Genomic DNA, 21,637 nt, shown 5'->3' on the forward strand with positions numbered 1-21,637 from the left:
AGATGCTTCAAACTTCTGCTCTGAATGGGAATAAAACGTGTGTCCAAATTACCTTCTCTATCTTGGCAAAAGCCGTGCAGACCATACCTCAAGTTTATGACAAATGGAACACTCCCCTGCACCAAAGAGATTAACCCCACCAAGGGCCCAGATGGGAAAATGTATAACAGCCCCTGCTCCATGTGTGCGACTATGCTGTGAGTAGAGCTGCTGCTGGGAAAATGAGGGAGGGTTTTGTCCTTTCTGCTTCATTTCTCTTTTTTGGAGCTTTATTCTATTTTGTTTCTTAAATTGTGTTTGTTTCTTATCAATGGCATTTTTTTGTGACACATTTTTGCACAATGTCATAATTGTCAAAGAATGATTCCTGCATATCAATCACTGGTTGAGTTCCCGTGAAAGTGTAAATGACATGAAACAAGGATCATACCCTTGCAGAGTGGGATATGAAATCATCTGAAAACACGACAGATCACTAGCAAACATATCAATATGCCAAACAGTACATCAGTTCATACATGGTTCATAATATATATAACTGTAATAACTGAATGATATTTGAGTATTTTAGATCACTTTCAATCTGGAGATTCTATGATTCTTACTCATCTCTTTTTAAATCACTCTTTTTTAGCCAAGCAGAAAAAAAAGAAAAGAAAAACAGGGAAGATGAATCAAAAAATAAAAGGCAATCTGAGAATACATCTTCCTTTGAGGTGAGGGGACCTTCTTCAACAAGTCAGAGGCATATGGACCTGGGATCCATAGATGGCGTTCAGGGAACCCATAAATTCCCTTAAACTGTATGAAACATTGATACAGTTTGTGGTTTGTGTATTTGTTTATATGTGTGCATGTACACATGTGCATATGTGACTATTTCTAGGTTGAGGGTCTGTAACTTTTATCATTTAAAAATATTCACGTCTTCAAAGTTAAGAACTATTCTAAAATTTGCTAAGTGCTGACCGCCATTTAAGAAAAATGTATAAACTTGAGCAGTTTTTGCAATCTGATCCAACCCGTGTTCAACACCTCAAACTTCCCTCCTTGATTTCACAGGAGTTGTGCAGGGAATACCGCAAATCCATGAAGAATGGACATCTTCTTTGCACTAGAGAGAACGACCCCATCCAGGGCCCAGATGGGAAGGAGCACGTCAACCTCTGCTTCATGTGTGAGGCTCTCTTGTGAGTAGAGCTTGGGGCTTCTGAGGCAGTGGGGACAGGGAACTGCTAAGGGCAGTTTTCCAACAATTATGAATAATGCGTTTTCCTCTTCAGTGTAAAACTTCAGTGTAGTTTTCCTCTTCTTTTTTTTTTAATTTTTTTTATTTTTTGCGGTACGCAGGCCTCTCACTGTTGTGGCCTCTCCCGTTGCAGAGCACAGGCTCTGGACGCGCAGGCTCAGCGGCCATGGCTCACGGGCCCAGCCGCTCCGCGGCATGTGGGGTCTTCCCGGACTGGGGCACGAACCCGTGTCCCCTGCATCGGCAGGCGGACTCTCAACCACTGCGCCACCAGGGAAGCCCAGTTTTCCTCTTCTTGTGTGTCACATTTAAATGAACTAAAAAACAAACAAACACACAAAAAACTCCAAAACCAAGTGGAGAGCTTTCAGATGATAACTACTGTGATATAAAAAATGCAGAATAATTTCAGGACATTTCAGAAAGAACTCCGAATCCTTTTTTCAGAGAAGAGAATACTCTATGACAACCATACTAATTGCTTTTAGTTTTCTGAAGGATTATCAGCTGAAAGAGGAAATGCATGAGATTACATGTAATATATTGATATCATTATGGTGCATGGCAAATTTTAGGAATTTTTGTTTTGTGTTGGTTCATGATTTTTATTTCTACTCGTTCTGTGTGACCTCAAGGAACAGAATTAAAATTGATGAGAGATACAGGGAGACAGATTTGGGCACAACATGAAGATGAACTCTGCAATAGTTAGAGAAAGGCTGCTTCAGGAATGATGATTTTGTTGTATAGGAGTTGAATACCTCATTTACAGGGGACTAAAGTATGAGTTTAGAATAGACAACATGGTATGTCCTCTCAAACCAGAGTCTGCTGTATTCCTTAAGTCTTTGTCCCAAGGGATACTCTATTTTCTAGATGCCCAGAATCTCTGAAAGGATTCAGTCATTCCGTCTTCCCTAGTGGAGAGCAATACAACCCAGCAGATTTGTCCCATAGTGTAAGTGAGCCATGGAAGCATTAAAAAATCTGTTAGATGGAAGTCATGACGATGACCATATAATTATCATAACCAACATTTATTGGCATATAATCGGCATATACTTGGGTTTTGCTACCCAATCTCATTTAATCTTCACAACAACCGTATGAAATGGGTTCTGTATTATCCCAAGTTATAGATGGAAAAAAATTAAGGCCCAGAGAAGATGAGAATGATGGAAATTTCGGCCCAGGAAAAATGAAGAAAATGATAAGATTTCTCAATGTAGGGTGTAGACAGGGTATAATTATTTAGCAAAGCCATTATCAACTTCTGGTAGTAACATCTGCCTGTTACGCTCATCTCAGTCTGTTTTTCTTTACCTTAATCTTTCAGAGATGAGGAAGTAAGTCTGCCACCTAGTGGTCATCTCTGCTGTTTCCTCTGACAAGTTTTCATTATGCAAAGAAAATGCTTCTTAAATTTTATAGTCAACTTAGACTCACAGTAAAGTTTGGATCAGTATCCATATAAAGAAGTATAAGAAACCCCACAATTTTGGAGCTATTTTAGTTTGTTCCATCAATATAAAAATTCCTTATCCAACTAAAATTTTATTGCCTCATATTTTATGGATATGTTAGCAAAGGCTATTGCCTTTCTTAAGAACCATACTTCCCTCCATAGTCATTTCTTAAACACTTTAATATCATATACAAATAGTGTTTTCAACTTTTAAAAAAGTTTTAAGTTGATCAATGAGCAGTTTTTACGTTGACTGTAACGTATGAAAACGTTTTAGCAAATTATTTGTCTCTACAACATGATTGAATTATCTGCATTATAGATCTAATTATGCTGCAGACTGAGTATATTAAACTCAATTTCTAACACTGTTACTCATCCAAAATGGTTAACAGCTATTACTCTCATTTCATTTTCATCATGTGCCTGTTTTTTTGTTGTTTTTATTTATTTATTTTATTTATATAAATAAAAGTTATTTATTCATTTTTGGCTGTGTTGGGTCCTCACTGCTGCACACGGGCTTTCTCAAGTTGTGGTGAGCAGGGGGCCACTCTTCCTTGCGGTGCACGGGCTTCTCATTGCGGTGGTCTCTCTTGTTGCAGAACACGGGCTCTAGGAGCACGGGCTTCAGTAGTTGTGGCACGTGGGCTGAGTAGTTGTGGCTTGGGGGCTCTAGGGTGCAGGCTCAGTAGTTGTGGCACACGGACTTAGTTGCTCTGCGGTATGTGGGATCTTTCCGGACCAGGGCTCGAACCCGTGTCCCCTGCATTGGCAGGCGGATTCCTAACCACTGCACCACCAGGGAAGACCAATATGCCTGTTTTTGGAGTGTTCACTTTCAATAATGCTTACAATGCTGATGATGACAATCACTTTTATCAATCACTTTATTATGTACCGGATACTAATTCTAACTGCTTTACATGTATCAACTTATTTAATGCTCACAACAGTCCTATGAGAGAAGTATTCTTATGACCTCTTCTATCCCTCCACTCCATTTCCCCATTTAAAGATGAGGAAAACACAGAGAGGTTAAGACACTTTTTGTGTTCCTTATTCTATTTGGCTGCAGAGTCTTTCTTCTTAACTTTCTTCTTAATCACCATGCTATACTGCCTCCCAGAAGCTAAATATCACCACTTTATAAAGAGTTCTGCACCTTTTGCAGATGAAAAAGAATCAGCAAATAAGAAAGTCCTATTCCAGGATATTTGCTGGGAAGCTAAATAGGTTTACTCATTAATTAAGGGGTTTTCCCTTGAACACCATTCTCTTGAGATGTGGTAAATCATTCTAATTATTACCCAATAAAATTACACCTACTATGAGTGGATCTTTGGAGTTGCTTGAGAATAATCAAAGCAATGAATGATCAACCTGTGAATGTTAAGAATCTATACTACTGTATTAAGATTCTTCTGTCTCTCTTTTTTCCTGTTTCTTACAGTCAACAAGAAGAAAGAGCAAGAGCAAAGGCTAAAAGACAAACTGCAAAGGTAATCTTCTCACAAATTCTTATATTATACCCTGACATTTTTTCTCTGCAATAACATTCTAGATATCTCATTAGCATAAATGTTTTCCTGTTTTTTTGGGACAGGAAAGATAAATATCATATGATATCGCTTACATGTGGAATCTTAAAAAATGGTACAAATGAACCTATGAAACAGAAATAGAGTCACAGATGTAGAAAACAATCTTATGGTTACCAAAGGGGAAATGGGGGTGGATAAATTGGGAGACTGGAATTGACATATACATAGTACTATATGTAAAACAGGTAACTAATAAGAACCTACTATATAGCACAGGGAACTCTACTTAATACTCTGTAATGACCTATATGGGAATAGAATCAAAAAAGAGTGGATATAGGTATATGTATAACTGATTCACTTTGCTGTATAGCAGAAACTAACAAACATTGTAAGTCTATACTCCAATAAAAATTGTAACTATACTCCAATAAAAATTAATTTAAAAAATTAAAAATTAATTTAAAAATTGTAACTATACTCCAATAAAAATTAATTTAAAAAATGAATAAATATAACCTTTAACCTGGAAAAAAAAGTCTTAAGTACAAGTTTCCTGAGTATCAATTTTATTTCATGATAATTCAAAATTTAAGGTTTAGTTCATTAAAAATGGAGTTTAACTTATTTGGCTTTTCTTAAGATTTCTGTTGTCAGGCACAGGTTATTACTATCAATTTTTACAATTTACTAATTTCAGGTTACATAATTCCTACCTCTTAGCTATTTTAAAGAGAGTACAACATCCCTATCATTCACATTAGTTCAATTTACAAAACAAAGAGCACATATATTATCATAGTTGATCTTTGTCAGCACCCAGCTATGGAGGAATACTAGTATTTTCACTTTCAATTATGACTATTAATTAAATCCTTTGACTTTCTAATTATTTTTAATCTACTTCACATTTCTATAATTTTACAATTTTATAAGTAGCAGAGCAAAGTCTGTCTTTACATAGATGTAGGATTACTCTCACATAGCCTTACACAAGGTTTACCTTTATTTATTCTGTTTCCTAACAACAGCTTCAAAAGTATAAGCCTAATAATTTGGGGGGGGAAGTTGACAGTTTAAAATGTTGCCTTTAAACTGATTCATTTTCTCAGTAACTTTCTGTTACCTGGAACCATCTTTTTATTAGTAATTCAGAATTGAAAATTTGTTTTATCCATAATGTTTGATCAGTTTCTAAATCCTATTAGATTTTTCAAATGGTCTTAACACATTCCTCCTCCTCTCCACTCCCATTGTTACTCTTCTGTTTCAAATATGCATCCCCCATCCCTGGACTTTATCAAGTAACTCCCAGAAAGGTGTCAGTTTCTCCAGGCATCATACTTTCATATTTGTTCTCTCCCCCATATCTTTGTTTCAGATATGTCTTTCTTTCTTTTTTTTTAATAGATCCTTATTGGAGTATAATTGCTTCACAATACTGTGTTAGTTTCTGTTGTACAACAAAGTGAATCAGCCATATGCATACATATGTCCCCGTATTCCCTCCCTCTTGAACCTCCCTCCCATCCTCCCTATCCCACCCCTATAGGTTATCACAAAGCACTGAGCTGATCTCCCTGTGCTATGCGGCTGCTTCACACTAGCTAACTATTTTACATTTGGTAGTGTATATATCGTCAATGCTACTTTCACTTTGCACCAGCTTCCCCCTTCCACCCTGTGTCCTCAAGTCCATTCTCTATGTCTACATCTTTATTCCTGCCCTGCAACGAAGTTCATCAGTACCATTTTTTTTTTTTAGATTCCATATATATGCGTTAGCATCAGTATTTGTTTTTCTCTTTCTAACTTACTTCACTTGTATGACAGACTCTAGGTCCCTCCACCTCACTACAAATAACTCAATTTCGTTTATTTTTATGGCTGAGTAATATTCCATTGTATATATGTGCCACATCTTCTTTATCCATTCATCTGTCAATGGACACTTAAGTTGCTTCCATGTCCTGGTTATTGTAAATAGTGCTGCAATGAGCATTGTGGTAAATGTCTCTTTTTGAATTGTGGTTTTCTCAGGGTATATGCCCAATAGTGGGATTGCTGGGTCGTATGATAGTTCTATTTTTAGTTTTTTAAAGAAACTCCATACTGTTCTCCATAGTGGTTGTATTAATTTACATTCCCACCGGCAGTGCACAAGTGTTCCCTTTTCACCACACCCTTTCCAGCATTTACTGTTTCTAGATTTTTTGATAATGGCCATTCTGACTGGCCTGAGGTGATACCTCATTGTAGTTTTGATTTGCATTTCTCTAATAATTACTGATGTTGAGCATCTTTTCAGGTGCCTCTTGGCCGTCTGCATGTCTTCCTTGGTGAAATGTCTATGTCTTCCACCCAGTTTTTAACTGGATTGTTTGTTTTTTTGATATTGAGCTCCATGAGCTCTTTGTATATTTTGGAGATTAACCCTTTGTCTGTTGTTTCATTTGCAAATACTTTCTCCCATTCTGAGGGTTGTCTTTTTGTCTTGTTTATGGTTTCCTTTGCTGTGCAAATGCTTTTAAGTTTAATTAAGTCCCGTTTGTTTATTTTTGTTTTTATTTCCAATACTCTAGGAGGTTGGTCAAAAAAGATCTTGCTATGGTTTATGTTATAGAGTGTTTCTTCTATGTTTTCCTCTAACAGTTTTATAGTGTCTGGTCTTACATTTAAGTCTTTAATCCATTTGGAGTTTATTTTTGTGTAGAGTTAGGTAGTGTTCTAATTTCATTCTTTTACATGTAGCTGTCCAGTTTTCCCAGCACCACTTATTGAAGAGGCTGTCTTTCCTCCATTGTATGTTCTTGCCTCCACTGTTGTAAATTAGGTGCCCGTATGTGTGTGGGTTTATCTCTGGGCATTTTATCCTGTACCACTGATCTATATTTCTATTTTTGTGCCAGTACCATACTGTCTTTATTACTGTAGCTTTGTGGTATAATTTGAAGCCAGGGAGCCCGATTCTTCCAACTCTGCTTTTCTTAAGATTGCTTTGGCTATTCGGGTTCTTTTGTGTTTCCATACAAATTGTAAAATTTTTTGTTCTAATTCTGTGAAGAATGCCACTGGTAGTTTGATAGCGATTGCACTGAATCTGTAGATTGCTTTGGGTAGTATAGTCATTTTCACAATATTGATTCTTCCAATCCAAGAACATGGTATATTTCTCCATCTGTTTTTGTCATCTTTGATATTTTTCATTAGTGTTTTATAGTTTTCTGAGTACAAGTCTTTTGCCTCCTTAGTCAGGTTTATTACTAGATAAGTTTATTCCTTTTGTTGCAATGGTAAATGGGAGTGTTTCCTTAATTTCTCTTTCTGATTTTTCATTGTTGGTGTATAGAAATGCAAGAGATTTCTGTGCATTAATTTTGTATCCTGCAACCTTATCAAATTCATTGCTTAGTTCTAATAGTTTTCTGGTGGCATTTTTAGGATTCTCTATGTATAGTATCATGTCATCTGCAAACAATGACAGTTTTATTTGTATTCCTTGTATCAGTTTTATTTGTATTCCTTTTAGTTCTTTTTTTCCCTCTGATTGCCATGGCTAGGACTTCCAAAACTATGTTGAATAAGAGTGGCGAGAGTGGACATCCTTGTCTTGTTGCTGATCTTAGTGGAAATGTTTTCAGTTTTTCACCATTGAGTATGATGCTTGCTGTGGCTTTGTCATATATGGCCTTTATTATGTTGAGATAGGTTCCCTCTATGCCCATTTTCTGGAGAGTTTTTATCATAAATGGGTGTTGAACTTTGTCAAAAGCTTTTTCTGCACCTATTGAGATGATCATATGGTTTTTATTCCTTAATTTGTTAATGTGCTGTACCACACTGATTGATTTGCATATACTGAAGAATCCTTGCATCCCTGGGATAAATCCCACTGGATCATGGTGTATGATACTTGTAATGTGCTGTTGGATTCTGTTTGCTAGTATTTTGTTGAGGACTTTTGCATCTATGTTCCTCAGTGATATTGGTCTATAGTTTTCTTTTTTTGTGATATCTTTTTCTGGTTTTGGTATCAGGGTGATGGTGGCTTCATAGAATGAATTTGGGAGTTTCTCCCCCTGCAATTTTTTGGAAGAGTTTGAGAAGGATGGGTGTTAGCTCTTCTCTAAATGTTTGATAGAATACACCTGTGAAGCCATCGGGTCCTGGACTTTTGTTTGTTGGAAGATTTTTAATTACGATTTCAATTTCATTACTGTTTATATTGATAGGTCTGTTCATATTTTCTAATTCTTCCTGGTTCAGTCTTGAAAATTGTACCTTTCCAAGAATTTGTCCATTTCTTCGTGGTTGTCCATTTTATTGTCATATAGTTGTTTGTAGTAGTCTCTTATAATCCTTTGTATTTCTGCAGTGTCATTTGTGATTTCTCCTTTTTCATTTCTAATTTTACTGATTTGCATCCTCTCCCTTTTTTGCTTGATGAGTCTAGCTAAGGGTTTACCAATTTTGTTATCTTCTCAAAGAACCAGCTTTTAGTTTTATTGATCTTTCCTATTGTTTTCTTCATTTCTATTTCATTTATTTCTGCTCTGATCTTTATGATTTCTTTTCTTCTACTGACTTTGGGTTGTCTTTGTTCTTCTTTCTCTAGTTGTTTTTTTTTTTTTTTCCGCACGGTACGCGGGCCTCTCACTGTTGTGGCCTCTCCCCTTGCGAAGCACAGGCTCCAGACGCGCAGGCTCAGCGGCCATGGCTCACGGGCCCAGCCACTCCGCAGCATGCGAGATCTTCCTGGACCGGGGCACAAACCCGTGTCCCCTGCATCAGCAGGCAGACCCTCAACCACTGCACCACCAGGGAAGCCCTCTCTAGTTGTTTTAAGTGTAGGTTTAGATTGTTTACTTAAGATTTTTCTTGTTTCTTGAGGTGAGATTGAATGCTATAAACTTCCCTCTTAGAACTGCTTTTCCTGCATCCCATAGGTTTTGCGTTGTCGTGTTTTCCTTGTCATTTGTTTCTGTGTATTTTTTAATTTCTTTGATTTCTTCAGTGATCTCTTGGTTATTTAGTAGCACACTGTTTAGCCTCCATGTATTTGTGGTTTTTACAGTTTTTTTCCTTTAATTGACTTCCAGTCTCATAGCGTTATAGTCAGAAAAGATGCTTGATACGATTTCAATTTTCTTAAATTTTCTGAGGCTTGATTTGTGACCTAAGATGTGATCTATCCTGGAGAATGTTGTATGTGCACTTGAAAAGAAAGTGTACTCTGCCACTTTCGGGTGGAATGTTCTATAAATATCAATTAAATCTATCTAGTCTATTGTGTCATTTAAAGTTTGTGCTTCCCTATTTATTTTCTGTTTGGATGATCTGTCCATTGGTGTAAGTGGGGTGTTAAAGTCCCCTACTATTATCATGTCACTGTCGATTTCTCTTTTCATGGTTGTTAGCATTTGCCTTATGTATTAAGGTGCTCCTATATTGGGTGCATAAACATTTGTAACTGTTATATCTTCTTCTTGGATTGATCCTTTGATCGTTATGTAGTGTCCCTCCTTATCTCTTGGAACAGTCTTCATTTTAAAGTCTATTTTATCTGGTACAAGTATTGCTACTCCAGCTTTCTTTTGATTTCCATTTGCATGGAATATCTTTTTCCATCCCTTCACTTTCAGTCTGTATGTGTCCCTAGGTCTGAAGTGGTGTCTTGTAGGCAGCATATATATGGGTCTTGTTTTTGTAAACATTCAGCTAGTCTGTGTCTTTTGGTTGGGGCATTTAATCCATTTACATTCAAGGTTATTATCAATATGTATGTTCCTACTACCATATTCTTAATTGTTTTGGGTTTGTTTTTGTGGGTCTTTTTCTTCTCTTGTGTTTCCCACCTAGAGAAGTTTCTGTAGCATTTGTTGTAAAGCTGGTTTGGTGGTGCTGAATTCTCTTAGCTTTTGCTTGTCTGAAAAGCTTTTGATTTCTCCATCAAATCTGAATGAGATCCTTGCTGGGTAGAGTAATCTTGGTTGTAGGTTTTTCTCTTTCATCACTTTAAGTATATCCGGCCACTCCCTTCTGGCTTGCAGAGTTTATGCTGAAAAATCAGCTGATAACCTTCTGGGGATTCCTTTGTATGTTATATTTTGGTTTTCCCTTGCTGTTTTTAATATTTTTTCTTTGAATTTAGTTTCTGTTAGTTTGATTAATATGTGCCTTGGTGTGTTTTTCCTAGGGTTTATCCTGTATGTATACTCTCAGTTTTTCCAGGAAGCTTCCCCTTCCAGGCCTGTTGAATCTCCTCACCTTGATCTTTCCTAGCTTTTATAGACTGTGATGTGCAACACATCATAAACATATATATTTTATATTGCTCTCCACCAATTTTATCAGCCTTCTCCTGCACCAATATTTAAGCACCCTCAAAAGAATGCTGATGGTAAATATTTACAGATCCACTATAGTGACATCACAATTCTGAGTCTATGATAGAAGCCTTTTATTTTTTTAATTTAATTTATTTATTTATTTTGGGCTGCATTGGGTCTTCGTTGCTGCACACGGGCTTTCTCTAGTTGCAGTGAGGGGGGGGCTACTCTTCATTGTGGTTCGCAGGCTTCTCACTGCAGTGGCTTCTCTTGTTGCAGAGCACGAGCTCTAGCTGTGCAGGCTTCAGTAGTCGTGGCAGGCGGGCTCAGTAGTTGTGGCGCACGAGCTTAGTTGCTCCGTGGTATGTGGCATCTTCCCAGTCCAGGGCTCGAACCTGTGTCCCCTGCATTGGCAGGTGGATTCTTAACCACTGCACCACCAGGGAAGCCCCGATAGAAGACTTTTAAATGCTTACTGACTTACTGCTACATGTAATCACTTTTCTTTTTACTTCTTACTCTGCATTACTTGTCTTCATAATAGACAAAAGTGTAGGGAGGATAGGAAACCACTCTGAGAACATATTTTCTTCATTTTCCAGGAACTCTGCAATGAATGTCTCTGCTTTTTCTAGCTTCTAGAGGGCGTTCATGTTCCTTGGCTCCTGGACTGTTTCCATCATCTTCAAGGCCAACAACATTGCATCTCTAATTGTTCTTCTGTAGTCATATCTCCCTCTCACTCTCTCCCGTCTTACTCTTCCAGTTTTAAGGACTGACCCTTTTGATTTCATTGGGCATACTAGGATAATCCAGGATAATATCCCTATCTCTAGGTCCTTAACTTAAACACATCTGCAAAGTCCCCCCTGCCCTGCAATATATTCACAGGTCCTGGATATCAGGACTTGGACAAATTTGGGGGCAGGAGCTATTATTCTGCCAACCACAAATTGCTTTACGAAAGGGACAATAAATCATTCTTTTTTGTATCTCTCACAGTGCCTAGCCCAGAATAATATTCGGGTAAATTGAAGGTTTTATAATTAGATAAGTGACAGCAATCTCATATTCCAAACAATGTGTGACCTAGGCCTCTGAACAGCATCTGGCTAATACTAACCTTCTGCATCGTCTTCTTGATGCATCCATTACGTTTGGGACATTATATCATAGTTTTCAGAGGGGTAATGTGGAGGAAGCTTTCAATATTTAGTTACCTGATTCTATTTTTTTGTGTGTGTGTGGTACACGGGCCTCTCACTGCTGTGGCCTCTCCCGTTGTGGAGCACAGGCTCCGGACGTGCAGACTCAGCGGCCATGGCTCATGGGCCCAGCCACTGCGCAGCATGTGGGATCTTCCCGGACTGGGGCACGAACCCACGTCCCCTGCATCGGCAGGTGGACTCCCAACCACTGCCCCACCAGGGAAGCCCTAGTTACCTGATTCTTAAACCCTCCCTCACTTGGCAGGAGCTGTGCCGTGAATACCGTAACTATGTGAGGAACGGACGTCTTCCCTGCACCACAGAGAACGACCCCATCGAGGGCCCAGATGGGAAAATCCACGGCAACACCTGCTTCATGTGTGCAGCCTTCTTGTGAGTAGACCTGCAGTCACTGCTCCTGCTGAGTGTCGGAGAAGACAGGCCTGTGGTGGGCAAGAGAGATGATATTGAAGGTTTTTTCTAGGAGGCAGATGGCTATCTTTGCACTGAGTTTGGGGATTTACTCTTACAAAGCCATATACTCGGTGCATTTCTTTGTACTGTTCTCAGTGTTCTGAAAGGTACCTGAATTGCCATTAAGGGAGGACCATGTGCTAAGAGGAAACTCCTCCAGAGTTAATGGCATATAAGGATTGGAATTTTTGTTCTCTGCGTACATACTGTCATGAATAATCCAAAGATGTAATCACTGGGTGCTAGCAAATTAAAAATTTGCTAATATTTAGTCATTTTTTAAGTATCCTAGTTGCTTTCTGAGGAGAAGGCCGATACCTTTGTTTTCCAAAATAAACAGAGTAGTGAAAATTTATTTACTGTCTGGCCATGGCATATGTGTCTTACTCTTTAAGCAATACTAAAAACAAGAAGAACAATATGGAGAGGTGTACATTTACCTTTCTACTCCCAAGCTAAGTTGGTATAGGTGTACAAGTAATGGAATATATCTATCAAGAGAGATTCCCCTTTAGGATAATATGTATTGGGTACTAGGAATGATTGTTCCCCCTGCCTTTCTCTTATAGCCAGCAAGAAGCAAAAGAAGAAGAAGCTGAATCCAAAAGACCTAAGAGAGGAGCTGAAAAGGTAGTTATCTTGGAAGCTTCATACCACAATGCGGTTTGCAGTTTCTCTTTAAAAATAACTCATGGAATCACTGAAGGCCTATGTGAGAGAACTCAAGGTTTAGTTAGTCCAGGGGTTGATAAAATTTTCTTAAAGGGCCAGACAGTAGATATTTTAGGTTGTGACCATTCAGTCTCTGTCACAACTACTCAACTCTGCTATTGTAGCTCTAGAACAGCCATGGATGATATGCAGATAAATGGGCATGGCTGTGTTCCAATGAAACTTTACTTACACAAAAAAGGTGGTAGGCCAGATTTTGCTCATGGGCCATAGTTTGCAAACCTCTGATTTACTCCATGCCCTATTTTTAAATGAAGATTTAAAATCCAGAAGGAGGAAGAACTTGCTTACAAAGGTAGTGAGACTATTGGTATCAGAATCTTCATACTGTTTCAAAGTTCTCACAGCTGCAAAACAGAAACAATTCAAACTTAGACTTCCTGACACCAAATCTAGCATTATTCCTAACACACTATGTAGCTTTGGATGAGCACATTTGGTCAAACCAGGTGTGTTCCTTGCTTTAACTTTAATTCTCTCTGGTGTCAGCAGTTGGCAGAAAAATAGAAGAGCAACTTTCCCCAATAATATTTTCTTGGTTTCAAAATGAATGACTCCAGGTAGATTTTTCCAGGTTTGTGGATATTTCCTTGCCCCCATCAAAAAACTATTGATATTAAAAATAATCTATAATGAAGTATCACTTGGAATTCTGTATGATTGGTTTGTTTACAGTTATTTTCCCCACAATTGTGAGCCTGAATTTAAAAATAATATGAGCTCATATGCTTCCCTTTTCAACATCAATAAGAAAATATTCTTCAGTATCAGACGATTTCTGATTTCACATTAGCTACTATCCATAAACTATCCTCTCATATCATATTTCTTTTGCTAAATATGACCAGTTAGGGAATCAGGCAGTGAACCTTGAAGGAAAGCTAGGAAAAAACTCACTCTTGTCCTCACTGAGTTTTGACTTGAACTAAAAGATACAGAAAAAAACACAAGTTCAGTCTTACTTGCCACCAGTAATTAATTATATGATCTTAAGTGATTTGCTTATTCTATCTCAATTCCTCATAACTCTGAAGCTAAAATTTATTGAGTACTTCCTAGATGTCAGTCATTGTAGATATAGCAGATATACATTATTTCACATTATTCTCATAACAATTCAGCACATATATTGAATACTTAATAGATATTGGCCATTATTATTTTAACTGTGTGAAACAGATACTATCATTATTTCCATTTTATAGAAGAGGTAACTGAGGCACAGAGAGGCAAGACCCCCTCATCCAAGGTCTCTTGGTGACAGAATGGAATTCTAACTAATGATATTATATAGCTGTCAACATATTGGGCTTGTCTGGACATACCTGGAATATTATGTTGAAAGGGAAGAATTAAGAATGCAAAATGGTGCAAATGACTGAAACAGATTGGAACAGAAAGACTGAAGTATCTGGGGATGCTTTGCTCTTGGAAAAGCACATAGGGAGCTATGGAGAAGGACAAGAAAGCTTTCTCCAAATATATGAAGGACTTTCTGCGTGCAGGAAGGAAAATATACTCAATTTTTCTGAGGGAAGTAAAATATGTTGACTTTGCTTACTGGTTTGAAAGAACGTATTCATCCCATGCAGTGACATCTTAGAAAAATAAAACTCTAAGGATAAGGATCCTATAGGGTTGATTAGAGATATTTTCCAAGATCCTCCCAAAGTAGCACTATGGCTAATCTGTGGGAATGATTTAAGAAATTTTGGAATGAACTATCTGGAGGGTAACGAACTCATCACTGCAGGTATTCCAGTGCAAATTAGACCACTTTTTGGCAGGCATGACATAAAGGGGATTGAGACGTAGTACAGATGGTTGCACCAGGTGAACTTCAAAGTTCTACCTAAACCTTAATTCTTTAAACTTCTATGCCATGTGCAGTGTTTTTATTGCATTATAATATAATAGAGAGCGACAATAAAATCTTGACTAAGGACTGTGACCAGTCTGCAGAGAACCCAGTTTATTAAGAGGTTCTTGCTTGTGTGTGACTGCAGGTTCAGTCTGGATTTGGAGGCTATATCTCAAGGACAAAGAAACAGAAACCTCTTTTTAAGTCCTGTGTGCTTACTAGGATTTGAACAAAACAGTTGCCAGAAAGAAACATTCATAGGTCATTTTCTTTTTTTTTTTTTTTTTTTTCCAGGAAGCACTTAGTAGGGACCCAACAAAGTAATTTCCAAGAAAATACCCAAGCTCTTGCCTTTTCTCCTCCTTTTAGGATACATGCAGTGAATTTCGGCGCCTTCTGAAAAATGGAAGTCTTTTCTGCACTCGAGAAAATGATCCTGTGCGTGGCCCAGATGGCAAGACCCATGGCAACAAGTGCGCCATGTGCAAAGAAGTCCTGTGAGTGCACAGATGAAGCCCATGCTGTGGGTGGCAGAGCCGGGAAGATAATATAGATTGTGTTTGTCCTTTCCTTACATGTAAAAATGACAAATGATGATCTCTAAAGCATTTTGGGGTGAACCTCTCTTTACAGAGGCTAAGATTCACAATTCTAGAAATAGGCAATAGGTGACTAAGTTATTACACTACATTCTCCATTAGTTCTGGGGTAGCACCTTACAATGATCACACCATCTTTCTTGGTAAAATCTTAAGCCCTTTGCTGTCAGGTGGATCCCTTTTCTGGATTATTTTGTAATCCCCATCGGGAAGAACATACACAGATTTTACTATCAATCTAACGCCTCTACCTGCATTTTTGGAAAAAAAACAATCACACTTCTAGGAAACTAAAAATAGCTTTACACAAAGTTTGGAAGTACACCTAAAATATTTGTCATTAACAGTCATTTGCTGAACATGTACAATGTGTAATGTGTATAACGGTTGGTTATACAAAGTTGAATGAAACAGTATTACCAAAAATCATATAGTTCAGTAAGGTTTAGACATGGGCATAAATTAATATAACACAAAGGAGGAATTGCTAAGTGAAAAATGATATATACAGTGTGTTATGGTAGTTTAGGAAAGGGAGCGTTAATAGAAAGTTTTATGGAAGAATAGAACTAGATCTGGTAATTTGGATCATATGTGAACAGTATGGGAAGGAATGAGAGGAAAAAGGAACAGTGTAAGTAAAATCTAAAATTAAAGAAACTGTACTGTATGTACATAAAGAGAGCAAGTCATTTTAGTTTAGTTAGAGCTTACCCACTTCACCAACTGTGAATGCCAGATCATGGATTTTGAAGTCAATTCTATATACAGTGGCAAGCTGCTAAAATTTTTCAGCTAGGAGAGTAAGTGGCGTAAATATGGTTCCTTTCGGAAGATTCATATGTCAGCAGTAAAAAGGAGAAAAGAGGAAGGGACTAAAATTCAGAATACCGCTGGCGGTAGTAGGGGATTACAATAATCCAGTGAGAGGTAACTAGAGCAAGGGAGCTAGAATAGAAGGTGAGTGGGTCAACATAGGAGACACTGAAAGTGAAACCAACGTCCTGTGGCAACAGCTATGCGAGCTGAAGGAGAGGGAGCGGTTAGGGATGGCTCCAATGTTTTGTTCTTTGTGAAAGAGAATCCAGGAGGAAGAACACATTTGGCAGAGAAGATAATTATTTTGGGACCTTTTGAACATGAGGTATTTGAGAGAAATCCAGCTGGAGGTTCACATGAGCATTTACAAAATGCTAATTAATTGCTCACCTAGTCTTGCTTGAGGTTATGTAAACGCTGGTTTTCTTCTACTGCAATGAGAGCTCTTCCAGGCAAAAGGATGTGACATAATTCATCTTTCTATTGATATTTTCAAAGAAGAGGACCTGCAATGTAATAGGTGTTCAATAAATGCCGGTGAATTCCATACAAATCTAATCTGGTCATATGATGAGAAACTCACAGAAATGCATTCCACTCTCTGTAATCTATTATTCCCTACCTCCCACTTTCCAATTTCCAGCCAGAAAGAAGATGAAGCAAGAAAGAGAAAAGAAAAGGAGAGAAAAGAAAAGGAAGATCAGAGAAAAGCTGTACGGAGTGGTTGCAAACGTGGCAGAAGAGGGAAAGCTGAGGTGAGAGCAGCCTCTAACTTCCATAACCAGAGTGGGCTCAACTCAATGGCACTGGGACCCCGGCAGACCCTATGGTCAAAGGCTATGAATGTGTGTAGTGCTGAGTTGGAAAGCATCCTTGGAAGGAAAGGGGATTTTCCCCTTAAGACTGTAGAGTAGTATCTGAGCAATTTTTAGTTTCTCTAGGGCTCACTTTGACTTCTTTAAACTTGGAAATAATTAACATGAATACCAGACCCCAGTCTCTTGACTCCTCTTTATATCATCTAGCTTTCAGGCCAATAAATGATCCTAGGAGAGTAAGTGGTATAAATGTGGAGATGTTCCACATCAGCATCACATGCTCTTCATTTCCTTTCATTATTCTCTCTTTCCCTGAATGGAGCCACTTTTTGGAAGTATATTTTCTATTGTTCCTAGGCAGAATAATATGGTGAAAGAGCACAGGTTTTCGAGTCAGATAGTTTGAGGTATCATCCTACCCATGCCACTTGGACTTGCAAAGCACTGAATAAATCACTTCATCTCACTCAACTCTAGTTTTTCTTACTTAGCACTACTCTTACAGGGATACAATAAAATAATTTAGGCAAGTGTTTAGCACATTTCCTGAGACTTTTTTTTTAAGTGTCAGCATGACAGTGTTGCATGTAAGCTCACTCCTCGTGCATGTGAACACAACTGCCTGAGATCACAGCCACCTTATTTCTATTCTTATGACCTGGGGATATCAAGACCATCTCTTTGCCTCCAGATCTGACACAGGCCCAATATCTGCCTTTGATAAATTTTGGCTTTTCTGTTTTTCCATATTTTCTCCTGTAGGAACCTGAGTTCTCACTCTCAAATGATAGACTTGTTAAGACCCTTTTTCTATCTTCATAATTTGCTCAAGCCTGTCTTCCTTGGCATTTTGCATGATTCTGTGCTTTCTCCCAGCACTTCTTTCTCCCTTCTATCTACATTAGAGGTCAGCAAAATTTTTTTTTTCTGTAAAAGGCCAGATAGCAAATATTTTAGGCATTACGGGTCACACGGTCTCTGTCGCAACTATTCAACTCTGTTGAATAGCCACTATTGTGGGAAAGCAGCCATAAATAATATTTAAATGAATGAGGGTGCGCTTCAAGTTTTATATATGAAACTTCTTATGTAAGAACAGACAGCAGGACAGATTAGTCCTGTAGGCTATAGTCTGCTTACCCTTGATTTGTGCGATTACATCCCAACCAGCTTTATCATTTCCCTTTGTAGAACCTTAAAAGCAACATTACCCATGACAACAGATGTCTTAGAATATGGATGATTCCAGCCCCTCCTCTTCTGTAGACAGCAATCCTAGATGTTACATGCCTTATAAGAGAACATAGACAAGAACTTCTTACTCAAATTATTTAACAAACTTAATAACAATACAACAGACCAAGTCATCCAAGAGGCCTGCTCTCTTCTTCCCTTTCAGGACCAATGTGCTGAGTATCGGAAACAAATGAAAAATGGACCACTCAGCTGTACTCGGGAGATTGATCCTGTACGCAATGAAAATGGCAAATCATACAACAATAAGTGTGCCATGTGTAAAGAGAAACTGTAAGTAATTCTCTCAACCTGCATGTTTAAAAGATAGCCACCTGTTCCTCCTGAATTAATGGTTATTTCTCATTTGCCTATAGCTCCTTTCGTGAACACTACCCTTTTTGTTAATTCTCAAATATTATCTCTTTCTCTTGCATCCCCTAAGGAACAGTGAGCCCTAGTAAGGGCAGCTAATCAGTGGCTGATTCCTACTCTATTTTCTATCATAATTCTGTGAACTGTGTCATCATGGTAGATAATTGCTCTTTAGAACACATCATGGCTAAATCCTAAGGATGGTTTGCAACGGTCATTGGAATAGTTAACCAACATAGTTTAAGAGGGTGGCTTCATGTCGTATGTATGGGACACATTTATTGCACAATCCAGGGTTTGTTCCTTCTATTTATTTTCTTTTGGTGAATGGTACTGATTGGAGTGGTTAATGATCCAGCTCAGCCACTCTTGATTTGTGTTACTGCAGCAAGTAACATAACCACTATTGGTCCCATCTGTATACTGAGGTAGTTTTCTAGGTAACCTTGATGGGTACTTATAGTTCTAAAATTTGATGCATATATCACAGTGTTATTAATTATGGTATTTAATTGATATGCATTTAATGAGCACTTAATGCTTCTCCACACACATTTTTTTTCTCCTTGAAAAAAAATCACAATCTTGTGATTGTGGTACTACAGGCCATGTGATAAAATCTAGTTATTCCAAGTGCTGCATTTTACAGATGAGAAAAACTGAATTTTTTTTCTTTAAGTACAAGGTCTCATGGGGGAGTGACTTCAGAGCTGAAACTAGAATCCAGTTCTTCTGAATACCAGCCTAGTATTTATTCCATGTCATAATATTCTTTAATAGAAGCAGGGTGGCAGAATGGGGCAGTGCTAGGGTATTAGCATCATATGGTTATTTCAGCTCCATGTTCTTGGACACGTTATTTCACGTCCCTAGGCTTTAATCTGCTCATATTTATAGTGGGGGTGGGGCAGCCATAATCATAGTAGCCACATGATGTTTCTTTTGAAAGTTAAATGAGAAAAACTATGTAAAACTCTTAGCACAGTGCCTAGCACAAAGGAGGTGCACAAAAAATGTGAATGGTCACTATTAGCACTGTCATTAGTGTTCAGCAAATAACAGGTGTCGCCATTAATAGCAATAAAAGAATGACTATTATGATCTCTTATGCTACCCTATGTTGCCCCTTTGCACACCTCATACTTCGTAGGTATGATGTACATAATTGAGATAGCTCTTCACATATGACTATTTCTTTCTGCATCACATATTAATAGTGGGTAATTTTGTGAAGGAACAAATGATGAATCTCAGATGCAAACAATTATTAAGATAAAACTTTGCTGATACAATCCATGTCATCTATGTTATAAGATACTTAACTGGGGCTTCCCTGGTGGCGCAGTGGTTAAGAGTCCGCCTGCTGATGCAGGGGACATGGGTTCGTGCCCCGGTCCGGGAAGATCCCACATGCCGCGGAGTGGCTGGGCCCGTGAGCCATGGCCGCTGAGCCTGCGCGTCCGGAACCTGTGCTCCGCAACGGGAGAGGCCACAACAGTGAGAGGCCTGCATACCACAAAAAACAAAACAAAAAGATACTTACCTGGTACTCCAGGTAACAAAATATTTAACAACATAACAAAGTATTTAACAACATAAATCAAATAATTTTACAATCTTTGGAACCCATGCATCTGACAATAAATGGTTTTTGATGGCCTACTATATAATAGGCACTCTTCACGGACAGGTGCTCTTCAAGTGAACAAGACAAAATTCCTGCCATATGGAACTATAATATAGGAAAGACAGATTATAAACAAAGAAGTAAAAAGCTACATAACAAGACCAGGTGTTGATAAGTAAAGCAGAGTAAGGCAACAGAAAGGGATTGGAGGTGCTACTTTATGGTGTTTGGGGAAAGCCTGACAGTAAGGGAGACCTGAAAAAGGGAGTGAAATGAGCCAGCTGGCCATCTGAAGGAAGAAAGTTTCAGGCAGAGCAGGAGCCACTGCAAGTTTCTGTGTATATATATATATGAAATTCACAAGCTCAGGAAAGAGAGAGGAGGTCATTGTGTCTCAAGATTACTGCGTGGAAAATTGCAGAAATTAATTTGGAAAGATCATGTAAGGCTTTTTTGGGCCAAGAGAAGGACATTGGATTTTATTCTATGTGTGATCAGAAGCCACTGGAGATTTTTGAGCAGAGCTGTGATTGTAGATTGAATTCCACCAGACTGAATCATTACAGGTGGTCTCTTTTTCCTAGTATTTGATTAAGATGTCATGACTTTATTATATTTGTTTGAATCCTCAGGATACATTTACTACCACTTCCCTATTTCTTATATATGAAAAGGGAGCTCCGTAAAATACACACACACACACACACACACACATTCATGTTATATACATTCATACACGTTTCTTTTAAGCATAAAGCCAAAAGAAACTTTTTTTTTTACATCTTTATTGGAGTATAATTGCTTTACAATGGTGTGTTAGTTTCTGCTTTATAACAAAGTAAATCAGTTATACATATACATATGTTCCCATATCTCTTCCCTCTTGCATCTCCCTCCTTCCCACCCTCCCTATCCCACCCCTCTAGGTGGTCACAAAGCACCGAGCTGATCTCCCTGTGCTATGCGGCTGCTTCCCACTAGCTATCTATTTTACGTTTGGTACACAGACCTACTAGAGAATGGACTTGAGGATACGGGGAGGGGGAAGGGTAAGCTGTGACAAAGTGAGGGAGTGGCATGGACATATATACACTACCAAATGAAACTTTGAAGGAGAAATACGTGTACTAGAGTTCTGCAGTATTTGGATCTTGGGTCAACTGCATCAGAATCACCTGGCTTGCTTGTTAAAAATCAGGTTACTGAATCCCAGTGTAGATCTTGTCAGTAAAATTGTTGGGATTGACGGTGAATCTGATTTTAAAAATCTCGTAGCTGATTCTTAATGTACATGAAAACTTAGG

The 21,637-nt window shown here is 38.2% G+C and overlaps 1 protein-coding gene and 2 long non-coding RNA genes across 7 annotated transcripts in view; 1 reads left to right on the forward strand and 2 right to left on the reverse strand.

Moving 5' to 3' along the window:
* Nucleotides 1-21,637, forward strand: part of SPINK5 (serine peptidase inhibitor Kazal type 5) — a 323,807-nt gene that overhangs the window by 284,227 nt on the left and 17,943 nt on the right. For all 4 annotated transcript variants that reach the window (XM_079915720.1, XM_079915718.1, XM_079915721.1 and 1 more), the window contains 9 exons: nt 73-197; nt 635-716; nt 1,063-1,190; nt 4,168-4,216; nt 12,061-12,188; nt 12,839-12,899; nt 15,232-15,359; nt 16,924-17,035; nt 18,498-18,625. In XM_079915720.1, coding sequence (XP_079771846.1) covers nt 73-197; nt 635-716; nt 1,063-1,190; nt 4,168-4,216; nt 12,061-12,188; nt 12,839-12,899; nt 15,232-15,359; nt 16,924-17,035; nt 18,498-18,625 — 941 coding nt within the window. The remainder of the gene's footprint in view (nt 1-72; nt 198-634; nt 717-1,062; nt 1,191-4,167; nt 4,217-12,060; nt 12,189-12,838; nt 12,900-15,231; nt 15,360-16,923; nt 17,036-18,497; nt 18,626-21,637) is intronic.
* On the reverse strand, nt 14,850-18,520 carry LOC307183355. 2 transcript variants are annotated; one of them, XR_013827450.1, is made up of 3 exons: nt 18,310-18,520; nt 16,671-16,786; nt 14,850-15,357 (listed from the first exon to the last, which is right to left on the reverse strand). It is a non-coding gene; the product is annotated as an uncharacterized lncRNA (long non-coding RNA). The 2 variants fall into 2 exon arrangements; XR_013827451.1 differs by having other exon boundaries at nt 14,850-15,383.
* Nucleotides 18,634-21,637, reverse strand: part of LOC307183354 — a 92,666-nt gene continuing 89,662 nt past the window's right edge. Inside the window, exon 4 of the long non-coding RNA XR_013827449.1 lies at nt 18,634-20,212. This is a non-coding gene — a long non-coding RNA (uncharacterized lncRNA). The remainder of the gene's footprint in view (nt 20,213-21,637) is intronic.

This window comes from Stenella coeruleoalba, assembly GCF_951394435.1.
Source record: "Stenella coeruleoalba genome assembly, chromosome: 3".
Classification (NCBI taxonomy): Eukaryota; Metazoa; Chordata; class Mammalia; order Artiodactyla; family Delphinidae; genus Stenella; species Stenella coeruleoalba.